General features: G+C 36.7%; 1 protein-coding gene across 5 annotated transcripts in view; it reads left to right on the top strand.

The window, feature by feature from the left end:
- RAPGEF2 (Rap guanine nucleotide exchange factor 2) overlaps positions 1–20,288 on the top strand; it is a 261,346-nt gene that overhangs the window by 82,772 nt on the left and 158,286 nt on the right. For all 5 annotated transcript variants that reach the window (XM_034959339.3, XM_034959340.3, XM_034959344.3 and 2 more), the window contains exons 2-3: positions 5,185–5,255; positions 11,743–11,799. In XM_034959339.3, the coding sequence (XP_034815230.1) occupies positions 5,185–5,255; positions 11,743–11,799 (128 nt within the window). The remainder of the gene's footprint in view (positions 1–5,184; positions 5,256–11,742; positions 11,800–20,288) is intronic.

Consider the following 20,288-nt stretch of genomic DNA (forward strand, 5'->3'; position numbering starts at 1 on the left):
AATCAGTTTTAGGCCTTGGGCAGATTATAACAGGTTGACAGGTAATTTAGTGAAAACAGTGTAAGACTTTAATATTAGTCTTACATTGTCAGAATATAAGCTCCTCAGAAATGGGAAGACAGTCTTTTTTTTTTTTTTTTTGAGATGGAGTCTCGCTCTGTTGCCAGGCTGGAGTGCAGTGGCACAATCTCAGCCTCAGCCTCCTGAGTAGCTGGAAATACAGGCATGCATCACCACGCCTGGCTAATTTTTTGTATTTTTAGTAGAGACGGGGTTTCACCATGTTGGCCAGGATGGTCTCGATCTCCTGACCTCAGGTCATCCACCCGCCTCGGCCTCCCAGAGTGCTGGGATTACAGGTGTGTGAGCCACCATGCCCGGCCGGGAATACAGTCATTCTGTACTATTTAACAACTTCAAGTAACATACAAATTCATAATATTTAAACAAGAATGGTGAACTTTAGGATTATCCAGAAGGATCTTTTATTATAAATGTTTCATTGGGACATTTTTATTGGCTTTCCTTGAATGCAAATAGAACATTATGATTGGAGCCTGATTGCTTTTCTAAAGAAGGGGTTTATTAGATTTAGGAATGTACACTTTGTTAACTGGATAGGGGAAACAATTTTGTTTTAGTTTTCTTATTGGTATTGAACTTATGGGACCTGTTTTTACATTTCCATCTTTAAATAGCTTTTAAAAGGCTTCTTGGAAATATCAGAGTACAGATGGATAAAATGAGAGGCAATCAGTTTATTTGAAAGTTGTCTATATGACGGTGACATTTTAAGTTCCTAATATTGATAAATTTTAAATTGGAATGACTTAAAATTATAAATCATGTCTTAACATACCATAACATTGTTTTAAGGAGTAAAATAGTCTAAAATATTTTAGACTGAAAAGCTTCCTAGTATTTTCTTTTCTTCTTCTTCTTTTTTTTTTTTTTTGATACAGAGTCTCACTCTGTTGCCCAGGCAGGAGTGCAGTGATACAATCTCGGCTCACTGCAACCTCCTTCTCCTGGGTTCAAGCGATTCTTCTGCCTTAGCCTCCCAAGTAGCTGGGATTACAGGCATATGCCACAACACCCAGCAAATTTTTGTATTTTCAGCAGAGATGGGGTTTCACCATGTTGGCCAGGCTGGTCTCGAACTCCTAACCTCAAATGGTCTGTCTACCTCGGCTTCCCAAAATACTGGGATTACAGGCGTGAGCCACTGTGCCCAGCCTTAGTACTTTCTTTAAAAAGTTTCTAATTCCTTATCTAGTTATTCTGTGAATTATTGTCATCTGTGTCCTTATATAAGATTTAGTTGCACACACAGTTCTAATTGTTCATAAGTGTTCTCAGGCTACAAAAAGTTTTTTTTCTTAATTAAAAGGATTAAAATTTAACCAAGAGAGTATGGTCTGTACACTGAAAAGACAAAAACAATGTTAAAAGAAATCACAGAAGACCTAAATAAATGTATAGACATCACATGTTATGGATCAGGAGACTTAATATTTTTAAGATGGCAATACTACTCGGATTGGTCTGCAGATTCAATGCAACCCTACTAAAATCCCAACTGGCTTATTTGCATATACCGACAAGCTAATGAAAAAAATTAAGATTGAAAATGCAAGGCACCTAAAAGAGCCAGAAAAATCTCTTGTGAAAGGTAGAACAAGGCTGGAACACTCACAATTCACAGTTTCAAAACTTAACTACCAAAGCTGCCTACTCAAGACAGCGTGATACAGGCATAAGGATAGACAAACCAGTGGAATAGAGTTGAGAGTCCAGAAAGAAACCCTTTTATATGGTCAGTTGATTTTTCAGTAAGCATACCATTACAGTTCAATGTGGTAAAGAATAGTCTTTCCAACAGAGGGTTCCAGGACAACTGATATGCACATGTGAAAATAATGTTGGACCCCTACTTCACACCGTATACAAAAATTAAAATGGATCACAGACCTCAATGTAAGAGCTAAAACCATACAACTTTTAGAAGAAAATATAGTAGTAAATCATTGGGATCTTGGATTAGGTAATGGTTTCTTAAATATTACTCTAAAAGCTCATGCAACAAAAGGAAATAAATTAGACTTCAAAATTAATATTTTGTGCTTCAAAGGACACCATCAAGGAAGTAAAAAAGATGGTCCATGGAATGGGAGAAGATATTTACAAATTACACATCTGAATAAGGACCTTCTATCCAGAATGTATAAAGGACTCTTACAATTTAATGATAAAAAGACAGATAAACCAATTAAAATATGAACAAAGAATTTTTTAAATTATACTTTAAGTTCTAGGGTACATGTGCACAACATGCAGGTTTGTTACATGTGTATACATGTGCCATGTTGGTGTGCTGCACCCATTAACTCGTCATTTACATTAGGTATATCTCCTAATGCTATCCCTCCCCCCTCCTCTCACCCCATGACAGGCTCTGGTGTGTGATGTTCCCCACCCTGTGTCCAAGTGTTCTCATTGTTCAGTTCCCACCTGTGAGTGAGAACGTGTGGTGTTTGGTTTTCTGTCCTTGTGATAGTTTGCTGAGAATGATGGTTTCCAGCTTCATCTGTGTCCCTACAAAGGACATGAACTCATCCTTTTTTATGGCTGCATAGTATTCCATGGTGTGTATGTGCCACATTTTCTTAATCTGGTCTATCATTGATGGACATTTGGGTTGGTTCCAAGTCTTTGCTATTGTGAATAGTGCCGCAATAAACATACGTGTGCATGTGTCTTTATAGCAGCATGATTTATAATCCTTTGGGTATATACCCAGTAATGGAGTGGCTGGGTCAAATGGTATTTCTAGTTATAGATCCTTGAGGAATCGCCACACTGTCTTCCACAATGGTTGAACTAGTTTAGAGTCCCACCAACAGTGTAAAAGTGTTCCTATTTCTCCACATCCTCTCCAGCACCTGTTGTTTCCTGACTTTTTAATGATCACCATTCTAACTGGTGTGAGATGGTATCTCATTGTGGTTTTGATTTGCATTTCTCTGATGGCCAGTGATGATGAGCATTTTTTCACATGTCTGTTGGCTGCATAAATGTCTTCTTTTGTGAAGTGTCTGTTCATATCCTTTGCCCACTTTTAATGGGGTTATTTGATTTTTTTCTTGTAAATTTGTTTAAGTTCTTTGTAGATTCTGGATATTAGCCCTTTGTCGGATGAGTAGGTTGCAAAAATTTTCTCCCATTCTGTAGGTTGCCTGTTCGCTCTGACGGTAGTTTCTTTTGCTGTGCAGAAGCTCTTTAGTTTAATTAGATCCCATTTGTCAATTCTGGCTTTCGTTGCCATTGCTTTTGGTGTTTTAGTCATGAAGTCCTTGCCCATGTCTGTGTCCTGAATGGTATTGCCTAGGTTTTCTTCTAGGGTTTTTATGGTTTTAGGTCTAACATTTAAGTCTTTAATCCATCTTGAATTAAATTTTATATAAGGAAGGGATCCAGTTTTACCTTTCTACATATGGCTAGCCAGTTTCCCCAGCACCATTTATTAAATAGGGAATCCTTTCCCCATTTCTTCGAACAAAGAATTTGAATAGACACTTATCCAAGAAGTTAAATAAGTGGACAAAAAAGCACATGAAAAGACGCTCAACATCCTTAATCATTGGGGAAATGCAAGTCAATACTATTACACACTTAGTAAGATGATTAAAATAAAAAGAGAGACAATAACAAGCGTTGGTAAGGATGTAGAGAGCTTGGAATCCTCATACATTGCCTGTGGGATTATAAAATGGTTGCAGTGACTTAGGAAAGCAGTTTGGCAGGTCCTTAAAGAGTCAAACGTAGAGTTACCACGTGAACCAGCAGCTTCACTTATAGGTGTATACCCGTGAGAATTCAAAATGGTGTTCAAACAAAAACTTACGCATGAGTTTGTAGCAGCATTATTCATAATAGCCAAAAAGAGGGAAGATCCTAAATGTCCATCAATTGATAAATGGGCAAATGAAATGTAGTATATATCTACAATGAAATAATATTTGGCAATAAAAAGGAAAGTACTGATACATGCTAAAACATGGATAAACCTTGAAAACATTGTGCTAAGTGAAGGAAGCTGTCCCCAAAGATCATATATTCCACTGTGGGATTTTATTTACACGAAATGTCCAGAATAGGCAAACTCATAGAAACAGAAAGTAGTTTAGTGGTTGTCAGGAGCTTAGAGTAAGGGGGAATGGAGAATGACTGCTAATGAGTATGGAGTTGTTTTTTTGGGTTGGTGAAAATGTTCTGAAATTAGTGAGATAGATTGTACAACAAAACCACTGAATTGTTCACTTTAAAGGGATACATTTTATAGTATGTGAATCATCAGTAAATAAAGCTGTTAACACTTTGAAAAGGAGAGGATTATTTTACAAATTTCTTAAAATAGATCTGTTGTAGATTTTGACTAAGGTTTAAGAGAGGAGTAAATATCCCTCATTCTTGATGTCAGAAACTATGTGTAATCCTAGACTCCTAGATATTAGAGTCTTAAAATACTAAATCCTTTCTGGCTTGTCACAAATGAATATAAACAGGACTTTGAATTTTTACTTCTTCTGAACTTTCATAAATAACTTTGAGTCTTTTTTTTTTTTCTATTTACTGCAATGTGATCTGGTAAAACAAGGCACATTTCCTTTTTTAAAAGAAAATATTTAAACTTAAGTATTTCTATATAAGAAAATATTTCTATATAAGATGTAATTTTGGTAAGAATTGAAAAAAATTGAATTTACATCCATTTTTAAGTGTAGCCAGGAAATAACAAGCATTCATTTTATATTGACTAAGAAAATAATTTGATTTAACTATGGTATTGACAAATATACTGTGAAATTAAAACTTTGTACTTGCTATTTTGATGTAAAAGGCAGAAACAGGTGATAAAGAATGATTTATGAGGAATTTATTTTTATAAGTTAATCATTTTATTTTATATTTTAGTAGGTTTAGTGCATATCCCAGAAGCAGTTGTAATGGATGACATTTGTACAACTGAGCTTTTAATAATGTTTATTTTTACTGTCTTAAGAAAACATGTATTTTAAAAAAAGCTATCCATAGTTTAATTTGGTTTGTAGACACAGTGTGACTTATTTTAGAAACCCCTTTTCCTGACAGGTCTAATAATTTCTATTCTTTTCTTTGAAACAGGATCTGGAAATAGTATATTCCTATTTACATGGTATGGAAGCCTTATCAAACTTGAGGGAGCATCAACTTAGGTATGTCATTTTAATATTAAGTTAATCATAGAATGGTAAAAATTTGAAGCATGTAACAATTTAACATTTTAATTTTTTACTTTTATTCTTACTTGACATAATAATTGTACATATTCGTGGGGTACATTGTGATATTTTAATACATGTATACAATGTATTGTGATCAAATGGGGATTATTAGCATGTCCATCACTTCAAATGTTTATCATTTCTTTGTGTTATAGCATTTGAAATCCACTCTTTGAGCTATTTGAAAATACACCACAAATTGTTGTTAATGATATTACCCTATAGTGCTGTAGAACACCAGGACTTATTTCTCCTACCTAGAATGCTAGAATTTTATAGATCACTTACTGTAGTCAACAAGTAGGCTTAAAGGAATCTTATCCATGAAAACTCTGCTTCATCTAGATCCTATACTAAGGAGCTTAAACTTACACTAATAATATATACTTAATTAAGTTTTACTTTTACAAAGTTGAATTCAATTGTATCCAGTAAGAGAATAATATTTTGACATTTCTGTCATAGTTATATTCTTCCATTTCCACCCCAGGGTCTGTCTCTGTCTCTTTCTTCTTCCTCCTCCCCTTTTTTTTCTCTGTCTCTCCCCATCCCCCTCCATTTCCCTCCCTTCCTCTCTCACCTCTCACCAAAAGTAGTAAATGCCACTTGGTGAATATATCAATAGGGGCAATATGTGCCATCTTGGCAAATAAAAACCTACTACTTAGCATTCAGATATATTAGAAACCAGAACCTTTTAAATTAATCATTTAAAGAATTACTAGGTCCATTATTTTAGTATGTTCTATATCTTTGTTTGAATATTTTATTGCATTAAGTAGACTACCTTTTTCAGAGAAACACAGTTTATACTATATTTGTTTTTATGAGATCTGCCCATATAGAAATCTCATCACTTCTGTTGTACAGTAATACAGCAACTGTATTTATGTTTATCTGGGCTTCATATTAAAGAAAAAAAATGATTTTACCTTAAGTGGGATATAAAATAAAGGACCTTAGGAAGATGGATAATATATAAACACCAACTAGGACATAATGGGAAAGTCTTGTTTTTTCCAGGTCTAGCTATTTCTGATGCCAGCGGGTTTTAATTATGAAAGGAATGCTTTTTCCATATATTTCCCCTTTACACTTTCAACACTAATTAATTTGTGAGCATGTCAATTCCATATTTAGTTGTTAATTGAAAAGAATATCAAGAGGATTGAGTACTTCTAAAATTAAATTTTTAATGAAAGTCATTTAAATTAAAATAGATTGTAGATTAAGTGTTTAAAAATTAAGTCAAGTTTTACTAGAAAGGGCAAAACCACTGGGATTTTAGAAGATGGCTCAAATTAGAGCAAGAATAATTTTTAAAGTGTGTAACTTTCATTTTATATTTTGTGATGACAACTTTGCTAAGAAAAAATTGTACTAACAATTTAATTGCATGCGGTTAATTCATAAATGGAAATGCAGCTAATTAATATGTAAATACAAATGTCACATTCCCACTGTGCACATAAAACCACACATGTAATATTTAGATATATTGATTATATAATGCATTTTATTTAGATAATAGGAATTCTATGCAATAGAAAAAGGTTTTTTTATACTTACAGAAATTTTCTGGATGACAAAATTATAAATAGGCTGGGCGTGGTGGCTCATGCCTGTAATCCCAGCTCTTTGGGTGGCCGAGGTGGGTGGATCACTTGAGGTCAGGAGTTCAACACTAGCCTGGCCAACATGGTGAAACCCCATCTCTACTAAAAATACAAAAATTAGCGGGGCGTGTTGGCAAACGCTTACAATCCCAGCTGCTGTGGAAGCTGAGGTAGGAGAGTCACTTGAACCTGGGAGGCAGAGGTTGCAGTGAGCAGAAATCGCACCACCGCACTCCAGCCTGGGCAACAGAATGAGACTACATCTCAAAAAAAAAAAGAAAAAAAAGAAAAGGTATAAAAATACTAATGAAGTTCCATACACCCATCAGCCAGTTTCAGAACTGTCAGCTTTCTGCAGCTGCAGAAGTAATTTTGGTTATAAATAATAAGTTCAAGGGTATAGTTGAGTCTGTTTACACCTTAGAATGTCTATTTTGGAGCCTACACAGATGTGTTTGTTGGCATGAACCTACAGGGCGGGGCCTGTAAGATGTTTATCTTATGCTTGTGTTGAAGTCATATTAATGGAAAACATCACCTTAAACTAATTTAAGTTCTTTTTTAGAACAAGATCAGGATACCACATACATAATAACAAAAATAGAGGTACAGATAAACCCAACAACTTAGATAAACTGCTTTATAATACTACAATTTCTGGGAAAAATATGTCTCCTTTAGATAAATTATTTTCCTTTAATTTTATACCCTGGGAATAATAGAGAGCAGTCAGTTAAGACTTCCACATGACACAGTTTTACAATTTTAGGAAAAAAGTGCTCATAATCAAGATTTTCAGTCTGTTAAGTATTGGGCAGTAGAGCAGCAACATTCGTGTTCTCCTGTGGGGGAGTGGAAGTGGCTTTTATTTATTTGAAAGCTTCCCTGCATTGTTACAGAGCAGTTAAAGTAGACATTACTGTGTTGCTGTAAGATCACACACTGTGCAATGTAAAGGTTTTTCAGATCTTCACTAAAAACTATGTTTCTTCATCATTTTAACTATTTTTCTAATGTTTTATCCCTTTAGTTTATATAGACAAGAAGCAGCATATTTGCCAGCGGGGAAAAGAATGCTGTAATTGGGAGCAGAGACCAAAAATCTGTTTAAAAAAGTAGAGTAATTGGGGCTATTCAGTTTTGGAAACAAGAGCCTGCTGAAATATAATGATACATATTTTCTGCAGCATCATGGATGAGTGTAATTGTTACTATATAGGCGCCTTTAGATCATTGAGTAGTAACTGAATTATGGTTATTATTCTCATAGGAACTCAGGGAAGGTCAATATGCTTCAGCTAAAACATTGCCTAACAATGTTTAAAGACAAAAAGCATTTTGGTACTTGATTCCTCCATTTATGACATTTTCATATAAGAGATTTTATCATGACTTTCTGATAGCACTGTTTAAATTTATTTTATAAACAGGTATCAATTGATTGTATACTTACTGTGTACTTGATATCGATGTAGGCTCTGGAGATACTGCATTGAAGTAAATCAAACCCCTGACATCACGGAACTGAGGTTCCTAGTGGAGCAGAAAAGATTGAGATTTGGATCAGTGTTACTTTATTTAGTATGCTGGACATGATGAGGATGGGTGCTAGGCAGCTCTGGCTTTGGAGTCAAAAGGAGGGGTGACATTAGAGTCAGGACAGCCTGCAAAGATTTCTTCAGTGTAGAGGTGCCCCAGATGCTCTGTCATGGGCACAGGCTTGGTGCAGGGAAAGGCAGGGTCCACGGTATAGTAAGGCACAGTAAGTAAGTAAAATATAACAGTGTAGAAGTATAGCAAATAGCATAGGAGTTTGGATTTTCTTTTAGAGGTTGTGGAGATTAGAGTGGAGCTGTGAGATCATCTGACTTAGTGTTTGGAAAGATCTCTGGAAGCTTTGTGGGGCCTTGTGGGGAATGGACAATAGGCATGTAAAGGTGGAAGCAGAAGTCTCTGTACTTGTGGTCTTGGTAAGGGATAATGATGGGATAATGATAGCTCATGCTAGATTTAACAGGAGAGATGGTGAATTTGGTCAGTTCTGGAGGGTGTATTTTGGAAACAGGTGATGGCGGAAAGATGTATGTGAAGAAAAGAGAGAAGTCAGGAATGATGACTCTAAGGTTGTTACTGTATTAGTCTGTTCTCACTATAAGGCCATACCCGAGACTGGGTGATTTATAAAGGAAAGAAGTTTAATTGACTCATAGTTCCGCATGGCTGGGGAGGCCTCAGAAAACTTACAATCATGGCAGAAGGGGAAGCAAACACATCTTTTTTCACAAGTGGCAGGAGAGAGAAGAATGAGTGCCCAGCGAAGGGGGAAGCCCCTTATTAAACCATCAGATCTTTTAAGAACTCACTAACACCAGAACAGGACTGGGGGAACCAGCCCCATAATTCAGTTATCACCACTGATCCCTCCCATGACATGTGGGGATTATGGGAACTGCAATTCAAGATAAGATTTGGGTGGAGATACAGCCAAACCATATCAGGGTACTAATTCTGGGAAAGCATATTTTGGGGGAGAAATTCATATTCTGTCTTAGATATTGTAAGCATGAGGTGGCTGTTACATATTCAAGTGGCAGCACTGAGTAGGCATTTAGATGAGTGGCTGCCGTGATGAGAGATTAGGTCTGGGGCATTGCTTTGGAAGTCATCAGTGTATAGATTAAAATCATGAACTGGGTGAGATTACTGGAGCGTAGAGAAGAGGGCTAAGGACAGGACCCTGGAGATGATAACATTTAGAAGTCAGGTAGAGGATGAAGTTGGGGAGCATCCAAAAGAGACAGAAAAAAAAAGAGACTAGTAAGTTAAGCTGGAAAAGCAGAAGACCAAGGACAGGTTGCTGAAAGGAAATAATGCTGTAAGGAAAAAGGAGTAATCAAATACTGCAGAGTAGTGGAATTGCTAAGGACAGGTAGGATTCTGATAACAAGTTGGATGCTGATTATTTTTAGAGCTTTTTCTTTGGAGTTTCAGGGACCAAATGATGGAGGAGTGGGGAAAGGGGTGAGAAAATAGAGATAGAATATATAGACAACTCAGGCCGGGCGCGATGGCTAATGCCTGTAATCCCAGCAGCACTGTGGGAGGCCAAGGTGGACGGATCACGAGGTCACAAGATCGAGACCATACTGGCCAACATGAGGAAACCCTGTCTCTACTAAAAATACAAAAATTAGCTGGGCGTGGTGGCGCGCAACGATAGTCCCAGCCACTTGGGAGGCTGAGGCAGGAGAATTGCTTGAACCCGGGAGGTGGAGGTTGCAGTGAGCTGAGATCGCGCCATGGCACTCCAGCCTGGTGACAGAGTGAGACTCCATCTCAAAATAATAATAATGATAATAATAATACTATATAGACAACTCTAAAAGATTTTCTGTGATGGGAAAAAAGCAAAATATAGATAATAGCTGGAAGGAGATGTGAGGTCAAGAGAGGAGTTCTGCCCACACGATAGGTGATATCTTGAGTTATGTTACATACTAGTGGACGTGATTCAGTAGAGAGGAACATGGAGAAGGAGGTAAGCTTGCAGGAGCACGGGGTCTTACACAGGAGTGCAGGGTCTTCCGTGGAAGCAGGAATGAGATTTGGGGTGGAAGTAAAGAGGCCGAGGCAAGAACCCTTCTATTCCAACAGGAAACAAGGCAGAGCCCATTATCTAATTTAAGACCAGATATTTTTAGACTTAATGCTTTTGGCTACCATCTTTTCCTATGAAAAATTGTTATTCAACTTGGCAACTCATTGAAGAGGAATGTATGCTTAGTAAGATGTATTCAAGACTCACTGCTGCCTCCTGGAGTTAAGTGAGAATCAGCTGCAATGTTTCCAGGAAGGGATTGAGGTTAAGGACCTCTAAAGTACGGTGGTGGGAATGCGAAGAACAAGGAAAAAAAAAGTACCAAAGAGAGCTGTTTCTTTGATTTAGCAAACCGAGGAAAGAAAGATGGATGTGGGGTGATTCTAGTGTTTCACAGGTTGGAGAATGGTAGCCCGATTGACCAAAATGGAGGTGCTGTTGAAATAAACACTTTTAATAGCCAGCTTTTTCTATTTCTAGTTCCTTCATAAGATGGAATAGTAATTCTCTGATTTGCATTTCTGTATTTTGGGAAAAATGTAATTGACTTAATATAATAGGATGCTTCTTGAAGATGCTATTCTCAGGGTAATTTTGAATATTTAAAAATTATTCATGTTTTTCATAATTTTTATAATTTCGTAATTTTTTCAAAAACTCTGGGATGAATCAGCTGAAGTAACAAATCTTTAAAGTTCTAAAGCCTCCAGTTAGTCAGTGGTCATAAAAATATCAAGTTAATTAGAGCCTTAGAGCCTACTTTTATCTGAAATTCCATACTGTTGAGTAACATTCTTGTTGAGCCGTGAATGAGTAAATGATGTTATCACTTTTAAAATCAATAGGTTTTCCTTTTAAACTTTTAGGTTCCTTCTCAGTTTTTATTTATCTTGGGGAACATTAATTTGTCCACATGCCATTTACAAAATAGAAAATACACACAATGTTCTTCCCCATAAAATAAACATGGTGAAGTTGACATCTTACTAGATATTTTCTTTTCTAGCATACTTTTACCAGATTTAATGTAATGTAATTTTATTAACCCAGGTATTAAAAATATTCATCTTGAGGCTAATAAATGATTGTGACAAACCATATAAAATAATCAACTTTCTAGACTATATGTCTCATTTAAGGGTTTAAAATACCAGTCTGTTTTTTAGTGACAGATGTTGAACTCATGTTTTTATCTCTTTTACAGGTTAATGTGTGAAACTGTGAGATATGAGAGACACGAAGCAAATGAAGTTTTATACTAGTAGGTGTTTCCTTTTTGTTTGTACAATGTATCTAATCCAGTGACTAAATTTTCTTAAAGTATCAAAGGAGTATTAGTAACAGCTGGCTAAGTCAGCACTAACTTATTTTTCTTAGTTGAGAAATGGGAAACATTTTATCTGTTTCCTGTCATAAAATAAAAGTTTACAGTTCTTTCCTGATAAGTTCACATTTGTGTCTATATTTGTATCTCTCACATGTGGGTCAAAGATACTATTTCATATTGTAGAGTATTTTGACATTTTTATTATGAAATAAGAAATAATATACAGTTTTTCTAATGGAACAAAACATATATTCCCACAGCCACACCAGATGAAATGTGAAGATAGCATAAAGGCCATATTTTAGTTTATAGTTCTTTCAGAAACAGGAAAATAAGCTGCCCCCATGTCTTTGGGTATAATTGCATCTTTCGATAATATTAATATTCTTTTCAAGATGTGCAACATATTCCTTAAGAAAAGACAGCCTGTTCTTAAAGAATATATAGTAAATATTGGCATATTAACATAAATTATGATTTATTAGACATTTTGTTTAAATAATGTTTGCCATGACTGTTGTTTTGTTGACTGGTTTTCAAAGCACTTACTTTCTACCTTCTAGACTTATTATAGGGAATATTTATTCAAATAAATAAGTCCCAGCTTCTGCCTTTAAGGAGTTCATAATCTGTTGAGGGAGGTAGAAATAGAATACAAGGGAAACAACAACAACAGAAACAAACAAAGCAAAATAATTGTGAGAATGTGGCTATGTTCCAAGGGTGGAAGAAGCACAAGGGAGCGTGTGAAGGAAATGAGGAGAGCCTCAGCAAAGGGGCTGTGGAACCAGGTCTCAAAGATATGTCCCGGAGGCTGCAGAGACTTTTTAGGCAGAAGGAACAGTATGTGCTGGGACGCAGAGAGGTGACGGGGCCTGGCCTGATGTTTTGAACATCATGGCAAGTTTAGTGTGACTGGCCGGTGGTGTGGGTCAGGGTGGTAAGTCAAGAGAAGACGCAGTCTACAGTCATACTTGGTCAAGAACGTGTTGTTCAGAAAACGACCTGGATCCTTCAGGCAGTTCAGGTCCTGGGTTCTTCAGGAGATTTTTTTCCCTCCTAAATAACATGTTATGGAAAATTACAGACACAATATTTGACACAGTGGTATCACAGACCCCCAAATACTCATTGTCCAGCATGGCAAACCCATGGCCAATTGTGTTTTCATTTCTTACTCTCCCCTCCCAGCTCCAACTGGATGATTTTGAAGTAAATCCCAGACAGCACAGTTCATCCATAATTATTATGATATGTATCTCTAAAAGATAGTGACTTTAACAAACCTTAAACACAAGATTATCAAGTCTTTAAAAATAACTCTTTAATATCATGAAAATATTCAAAGTTTTTGTCCTTTTTTTTTAACAGCTTATTTATTTGAATCAAAATCTAAAGTTTATTCATTGTGATTGTTGATTTTCTTTAAGCCTCTTTTAATAGTAGCTTGGAGGCTGGTTTTCATGCAGCAAAATGATGTGATCACATGTCTCCCAACCCTCCCTGTCTACCTGTTCCCTCAAAGGTAATACCTGTGGTTGTATGAAAATATGAAGGGTGAGTTAGATAGATTGAGTGTCTGGACAAAGAGATCAGTAAGGAGACAGTTACAGCCATCTGAGGTGGTAAGTGCTTGAACTGAGGCAAAGACTGAGGGAATGGAGGAGTCAGGGATGTTGGATTTTAGAAGAAGATACAGGTAGATAGAATCTAGGATGATTCTGAGGTTGCAACATATGAAACTATGACATCTAGGACCTGTTCAGCAGACAATCATAAATATCCATCTCAAGCTTAAAAGAACCTACACCAAATATAGAGTCATAAATAATCAAGACGTATTTGATAATGAGAAAATTAACAAGAGGCAAGTGCTCTTAACATACTTATTCCCAGAAGAAGTGAAGATGTTAATAAAGTGTTATTTTGGGAGCAATAAAAAGTTATCAGTGGAATGAGTATACAAATAACAGGGATAGAGATATTTGAATTCTATTATTGGCATTTATCAAAGCAGTCTAGTAGCAGTAAGCATCAACTTTCTAGTATTTTGTCTTCCTCTGAAACGTGGTTTGGATAGTATTGATGATGATGAGGTGATAGCCGACATTTAACAAGCACTTCCTATGTCCCATGTCCTCTAATAAGTGATTTGTATGCATTCATTTACTTATTCTTCGTGGGTATCTTGTGAGGTACTTGTTATCATTATCCCAGCTGGACAAACTGAAGCTTTGAGACGATAAAGAACTGCCAAGCTCCCACTGCCTAACGTGGGACAAAGATTTGAGCCCAGACATTGTGATTCTGCAGCCATAGCTCTTATCCTAGTCACCAGCATTTTCTGGCCCTTTTCATGCCTTGTCACCATAAAATAATGCTTGTGTACATGCTGGGGTAAACACACACTCTCTCCCTGCCCCAACCTGTTCTCCTAAAGTGGCAACTGAAACCCGCCAGCAGCTCATGCTACATTATGACTGCCTAACAATTATTATTGATTACTTATTTAAATCGAAGGTAGATTACAGTGTCTTCAAACATACCTGTTTTTGTTTTTGTTTTCCAAGTAGGCTTAGAGGTTTAGACAGTGCATGTGAGCTATGCTGATAATGCCAAGCCATATTTTAGGTAATCTTAAATTTGAATGTATTCCACTCTGTAGAGTTGATTGTAGCACCTGCCCGTATTTGACTAGTTAGAAGTAGGTGACAGTGTTAGTAAGTGATGAAAAGTCTTTGGATATTCCACAAATCATGATTTCATAAGGCCCAAAATTCAGAGACTAATTGTAAATTCACATAATCAGATTTCTAGCATTTGGCCAATCTTGTGATGAAATGTAGTTGAATTGTTTTCTTCCATGATCCTTAGACATGTTTCTGCTCTTACCAATTTGTGTGAGTTCGGTTTTGAAAATTAAAAATTATTGTATTTGTGTTATATATATAAATTTGTGATAATAATAGTACTCCTCTTTTTCGGACCTGTTATTATTACCTTTTGGGGAAATGACTTGTTTGTTCTTGTTCTTCCTTGAGTTTGAAGAACACAGTGTAGTCAGAAATATCAAAGGCTTTCACACTTTGGTTTTATGACCAAGAGATGAGTAGAGTAGTCATTTTATTATGTTTATGTGCTGGTGCCTTCTAAGTCTATGGTTTCAATAAATTTTGCCAGGTAAATATAATACTCTTTTGATCCACCCCTGTACCTCGTTTTTCTCACCTATAATGTGGAACCGATAATAATAGTTCCTACCCGTCAGGGTTGGCATGAGGATGAGATACAGTAACCTGTACAGAGTGTTTAGAGCAGCATGTTCAGAATAGGTACACAAGCACGTTAGTGCCAGCATCATTGTCATTCTCATCACTGTTTGATAATTTACATTTTGGTCTTCCAATTTTTTAGTTGCTTTAAATGTTTGTCAGGAAGGAATTATGATAGTGATGCTCTAGCTCTGATGGTGTTATTGTTTTAACATGAACGACCAAGATGACAAAAACGCCATTTTAGATTGTATTGAGTTGGGGGGAACATTGTGATCCTGATAAGATTGCATTTTTAAAATTTAGAATTGCCCATTTGGAATCAAATTGTGTTGGTTTGCATTAGAAAGTTAGAGAAAATTAGCTCAACTTTACAGAATGGAAAAGTCTATCAGGTAATTTCTGCCTTCCTTGCCTTTATTATCTACCCTGTTAGGTATTGTGCTGTTTTGTGGGAATACTGAGGCGGATAATATGAATTCCTCACCAGAGGGACCTTAACTTATATTTGTTTTTATTTAACAATTTAATCTTAAATGAGAAACATATATGTAAAAACACTGGATAAATCATAGTAAAAGTTGCAGCATATTGCCAATAAGAAGTTGGGAATTCGTTCTCTGGAAAAATTCTTTGAACCTGGGGCTGTCTCATAGTACACCATGGAAACTGATCTGCTTTAGTTGTTTCTTAATGGCCAGCTATCTTCACAAATAGTGAAGTGAAACGGAAATACTGTTTAATATATAATTACATTTAACGTGCTCAAAACCTTTGGGTCAGAAATTCAACCATTGCAAAAGTTTAAGTGTCCACACACACACACACACACGCCCACACTATAAATAAGTGTAACTGTGCACCTCATTGCCTGTTTTCCACATACATATGACTGACTGCTTTGGTTTCCAAAAGAGTTTTCATAGCACTTTGTAAGGGGTTTCTCTCTCTCTGTTCCAGGAGAGGAAATTGTTCTCCATAAAAGAGCTACATTGAGGCCTATTGGGTCTTTTAAAGCATTTTCATTTAAATCTGTAAATGTGCAATTTAGAACTGCAAGCCTCAGCTGAGCTCTTGTTGCTTTTAGCAGTCTTTGCAGTTGTTGACTTGGCTTTCTGTTTTCACAGCAGCTATTCCCACTGCTCTGTGAGGCTGCTCAACCATCGCTGTCCCCTTTCTTTTCTCCCACACCTCCTCTAGGCAACTCTGCCTCAAGTTTGCTTTCTGGTCTCAAACACCCTAATTTATCTGTATCTGCATTTACCTCTTGTCCCACTCCTGTCTCTAGGAGGAAGGGATGTCATTTTGCCTGTATGACGGAGTTATTTCTGTTCTCATTTGTATCTTCAGCCTCTTCTTCCTGCCGCGTTTCTGAGACCGTAAGCCTGACCCTAAGCGTGCCACGATGCCTTCCATCCTGAAGTTTCTCCTTTGCCTCTCTTACTCATATCCAATTATTACACTATTTTTTCCTTCCTGATGTGACCAAGATTTTATTTTACTTTACATCACAGTAAATTGTTTTAAAATTATTACAAAAGCACTAATCTACTAATCTACTACTTAGATCATTTTTATAGCCCCCCACCCCTACCCCAGGAAGCAAAATACTGCGATTCTTTCTTTTCTTTCCTTCTTTTCTTTCTTTCTTTCTTTCTTTCTTTCTTTCTTTCTTTCTTTCTTTCTTTCTTTCTTTTTCTTTCTTTCTTTCTCTCTCTTTCTTTTTCTTTCTCTCTCTCTTTCCTTCCTTCCTTTTTTCTTTTTCTTTCTTTCCTTCCTCTCTTCCTCTCTTCCTCTCTCTCTTTTTCTTTCTTTCTTCTTACTGTTTTTTTCTTGAGGCAGAGTCTAGCTCTGTTACCCAGGCTGGAGTGCAGTGGCACGATCTGAGCTCACTGCAACCTCCACCTCGCTGGTTTAAGCCATTCTCGTGCCTCAGCCTCCCAAGTAGCTGGGATTACAGGCATGTGCCACCACGCCCGGCTAATTTTTGTAGTTTTAGTAGTGCTGGGGTTTCGCCATATTGGCCAGGCTGGTCTCAAACTCATGACCTCAAGTGATCCACCCACCTTGGCCTCCCAAAGTGCTGGGATTACAGGCGTGAGCCACTGCGCCTGGCCTCTTCTGTTTTTACCCAGCAAGATGTAACCACCGTTTTGAAGTATTTTTCTGTCCTAATTTTATTATGCTTATGTGTGTACATAAAGAAAATGGTGGCTCGAGGTGGGCGGATCAGTTGAGGCCAGGAGTTCGAGACCAGCCTGGGCAACATGGCAAAACCCCATCTCTACTAAAAATACAAAAATTAGGTATGGTGGCATGAGCCTGTAATTCCAGCTACTTGGGAGGCTGAGCCACAAGAATTGCCTGAGCCCCAGCAGCAGGGTTTGCAGTGAGCTGAGATCACACCTGGGCAACTGAGACCCTGTCTCAAAAAAAAAAAAAAAAAAAAAGTGAAACCAAAGGTTTTAATTTATTTGAAAAAAATGGCATCTTTAAAGACTTAGCCTTTGCACGGAATTGTAGGACACGGGTGCTCAACCACCTCGCCTGTATGTAAGTATGAGAATTCAAGCACATGCACACCCATGCCCACACAGATACTTATGAAGGACTGTTTTATGTACATACGGAGATCCTTTAAGGCTTCTTGACAATGATATTTTTATATTACTATTTTAAAATGAAAATGTTTTACTTTTATGTTGAGCAGAAGAGTATTTAAATAAAAACGTTGTTAAAAATACAGTTAATCCGTAATCTTCATGAGGGTAGGGACTATGTTTGTTTCAGGTTTGCCTTCTCATTCCTACCATGGAAATTTGCTTTTATTCTGTTCCCGATGGTTTTTTTTTTTCAATTCTCTATTCAAAAGAAGGAACTCCTTTGATCTGTAGATAAAGACCTTCATTATGGTCTCACTTCCTAATAAAATGGCTGGTTACACATCATCAGGTGTTGGATTCTTCGTATCAATTTTCTGTGAAACTGCTTAGTGAATAAAAACCTGTTTAGGGTAAGGTATAGGAGAAAAATACAGCTTGCTTTTTATATCCTTTCTGATGTGAGGGGTAGTGGTGCTGTCAGGTGTTTTGCAGTATTGTTGCAGTTTCTTGCTGTTGGGACTCCTATAGTGAAGTTAGGCAGATTTAGCTTTGAATTTGACTCTGTCTCTGGGTGTGTATAAGTTACCTTTAATTTTTCTGAGACCCAGGTGACTCCAGGTGAGAAACAGGTTTCTTGTGAAGATAAAATTGCAGCATATGAATCTAAGAGACATTTGTAAATTAATTTCATAACCCATTAGTAGTTTCCAAAAGAGTCAAAATTTCAGATTCTTTTAAATGTGATAAATTGTTCCTTGAGCCCTTGGATCTATTTCTTTACCCTCAGTTTAGCTGACTCATCGATTTGATGTAATCTCTCTCTCTCTCTATATATATATAGTTTGTATTGGTGTTTTTCCTTTCATTTATCGTTTATTGAATAGCTTCATAACTCCGAGTGTTTCACTCCTTCCTTTCATGCTAAAAATGAATTTCATAAATTTAAGATTGTGCCAGGCACAGGGGCTCATGCCTGTAATCCCAGCACCTTGGGAGGCTGAGGTGGGTGGATCGCTTGAGCCCAGGAGTTCGAGACCAGCCTGGACAAAATGGCACGACCCTATCTCTAAAAAAATACAAAAATTAGCCAGTGCGGTGGCGCACCTCTGTGGTCCCAGCACTGCTCAGGAGGCTGAGGTGGGAAGGTCACTTGAGCCTGGGAGGCGGAGGTTGCAGTGAGCCGAAGAGTGCACCACCGCACTCTGGCCTGGGTGACAGTGAGACTTTGTCTCAAAAACAATAATAAAAATAATGAATAATGAAAAAAATGATAACATTAATGAGCCTATAGAATATCTGGCTTTACTGGTTCTTTAGTAGTTTACATTGTTTGCTAGTTAAAAAAAAAGGATGTCTGCTGTGTCCCCTGTATTTTCAGTATAAAGATGAATTGTCTTTAATATTTTCATCAGCTTTCAGAGTTCTTATTGATCTTACTGACTTTTCCTGTTTTGTTGATTGCAATTCCTTGTAAATGAATTGCTATTGTTTGGAAAATAAGGATTTTTTTTGAAAATCTTAAAATGGTGTTTTCTTTCTTCAGAGTTTTTAATTATAAATGAAGTAATTTCCTTACAGTTTAGAACTTTTAAGAAATAGAATAAAAATTACCCTCTACTTTAAAAATGTCATTTGTTTTCTTATTGTGGGAGTTTATATATAATTGCTATATTTACATATAACTCAGTATTATGAATAATATCATTTTATAATAAAATATCAGTATTCCAACAGTGGAAATTGTAGATACCAAAGCCCTTAACTCTTGTTAGTCCTCCTTCTAAAATTTGGCGTATACTTCATGTTTTAGTACATGCACTTTATATTTCTTTTGGCTTGATATCATTGTTGGGGTTGCTTACTGTGCTGTGCTGCATTAACTTATCTAGTGAGCTTGCTTTGTGCCATTTGACTATACAAAAATAAATAATGAAAACTTTGTCTATCAGCTTATAGCTCAGAGCTCCATCAGAGGAGTAAAAATATACAAATTTTTAAACTGTAATAAATCCAGTAACAGAAATGATGTAATATATTTGTGAAAAAGATTAAAATTATTGTGTATCTGGAAAGCCATCTGTCTATTGGAAGGTGGCCATTGTTAGAACTTATTTTTTTGAAGCCGTGGAACACTTTGTTCATAGAAAATCCTGTTCAGCCCAACAACAGTAGCTATTATGGTTGAAAGAGGTTTGGACGCCTTGAAATCCCAAGGGCTCTTGACATTGAAAACCTCTGATCTCAACTGTCTGCTGGACGCCTATAAAAGGATAGAGGATAATTTGTTGTAAATAAGTAATTTTCACTGTGGTTTTTTGGCATAATCGTATATTTGAGAGCACAAGTCTAAGCTGGCCAGAAGTCTGTAATAACAGCAGTGTAGGTGAGCAAAAATGGGACTCTGAACTGTAGCAAAGGGTTTCAATAGAGACTTGGGAGGGGAACCCGCAGAATGTGATGATAGGCTGTGAAGAGGGAGAAGCTTGGGAAGTTGTCCCTTATCTTTTGGTTGGAGGGTGTTGGTGAGACCGCAGATACAGGAAAATAA

This window comes from Pan paniscus, chromosome 3 (assembly GCF_029289425.2).
Source record: "Pan paniscus chromosome 3, NHGRI_mPanPan1-v2.0_pri, whole genome shotgun sequence".
Lineage (NCBI taxonomy): Eukaryota > Metazoa > Chordata > Mammalia > Primates > Hominidae > Pan > Pan paniscus.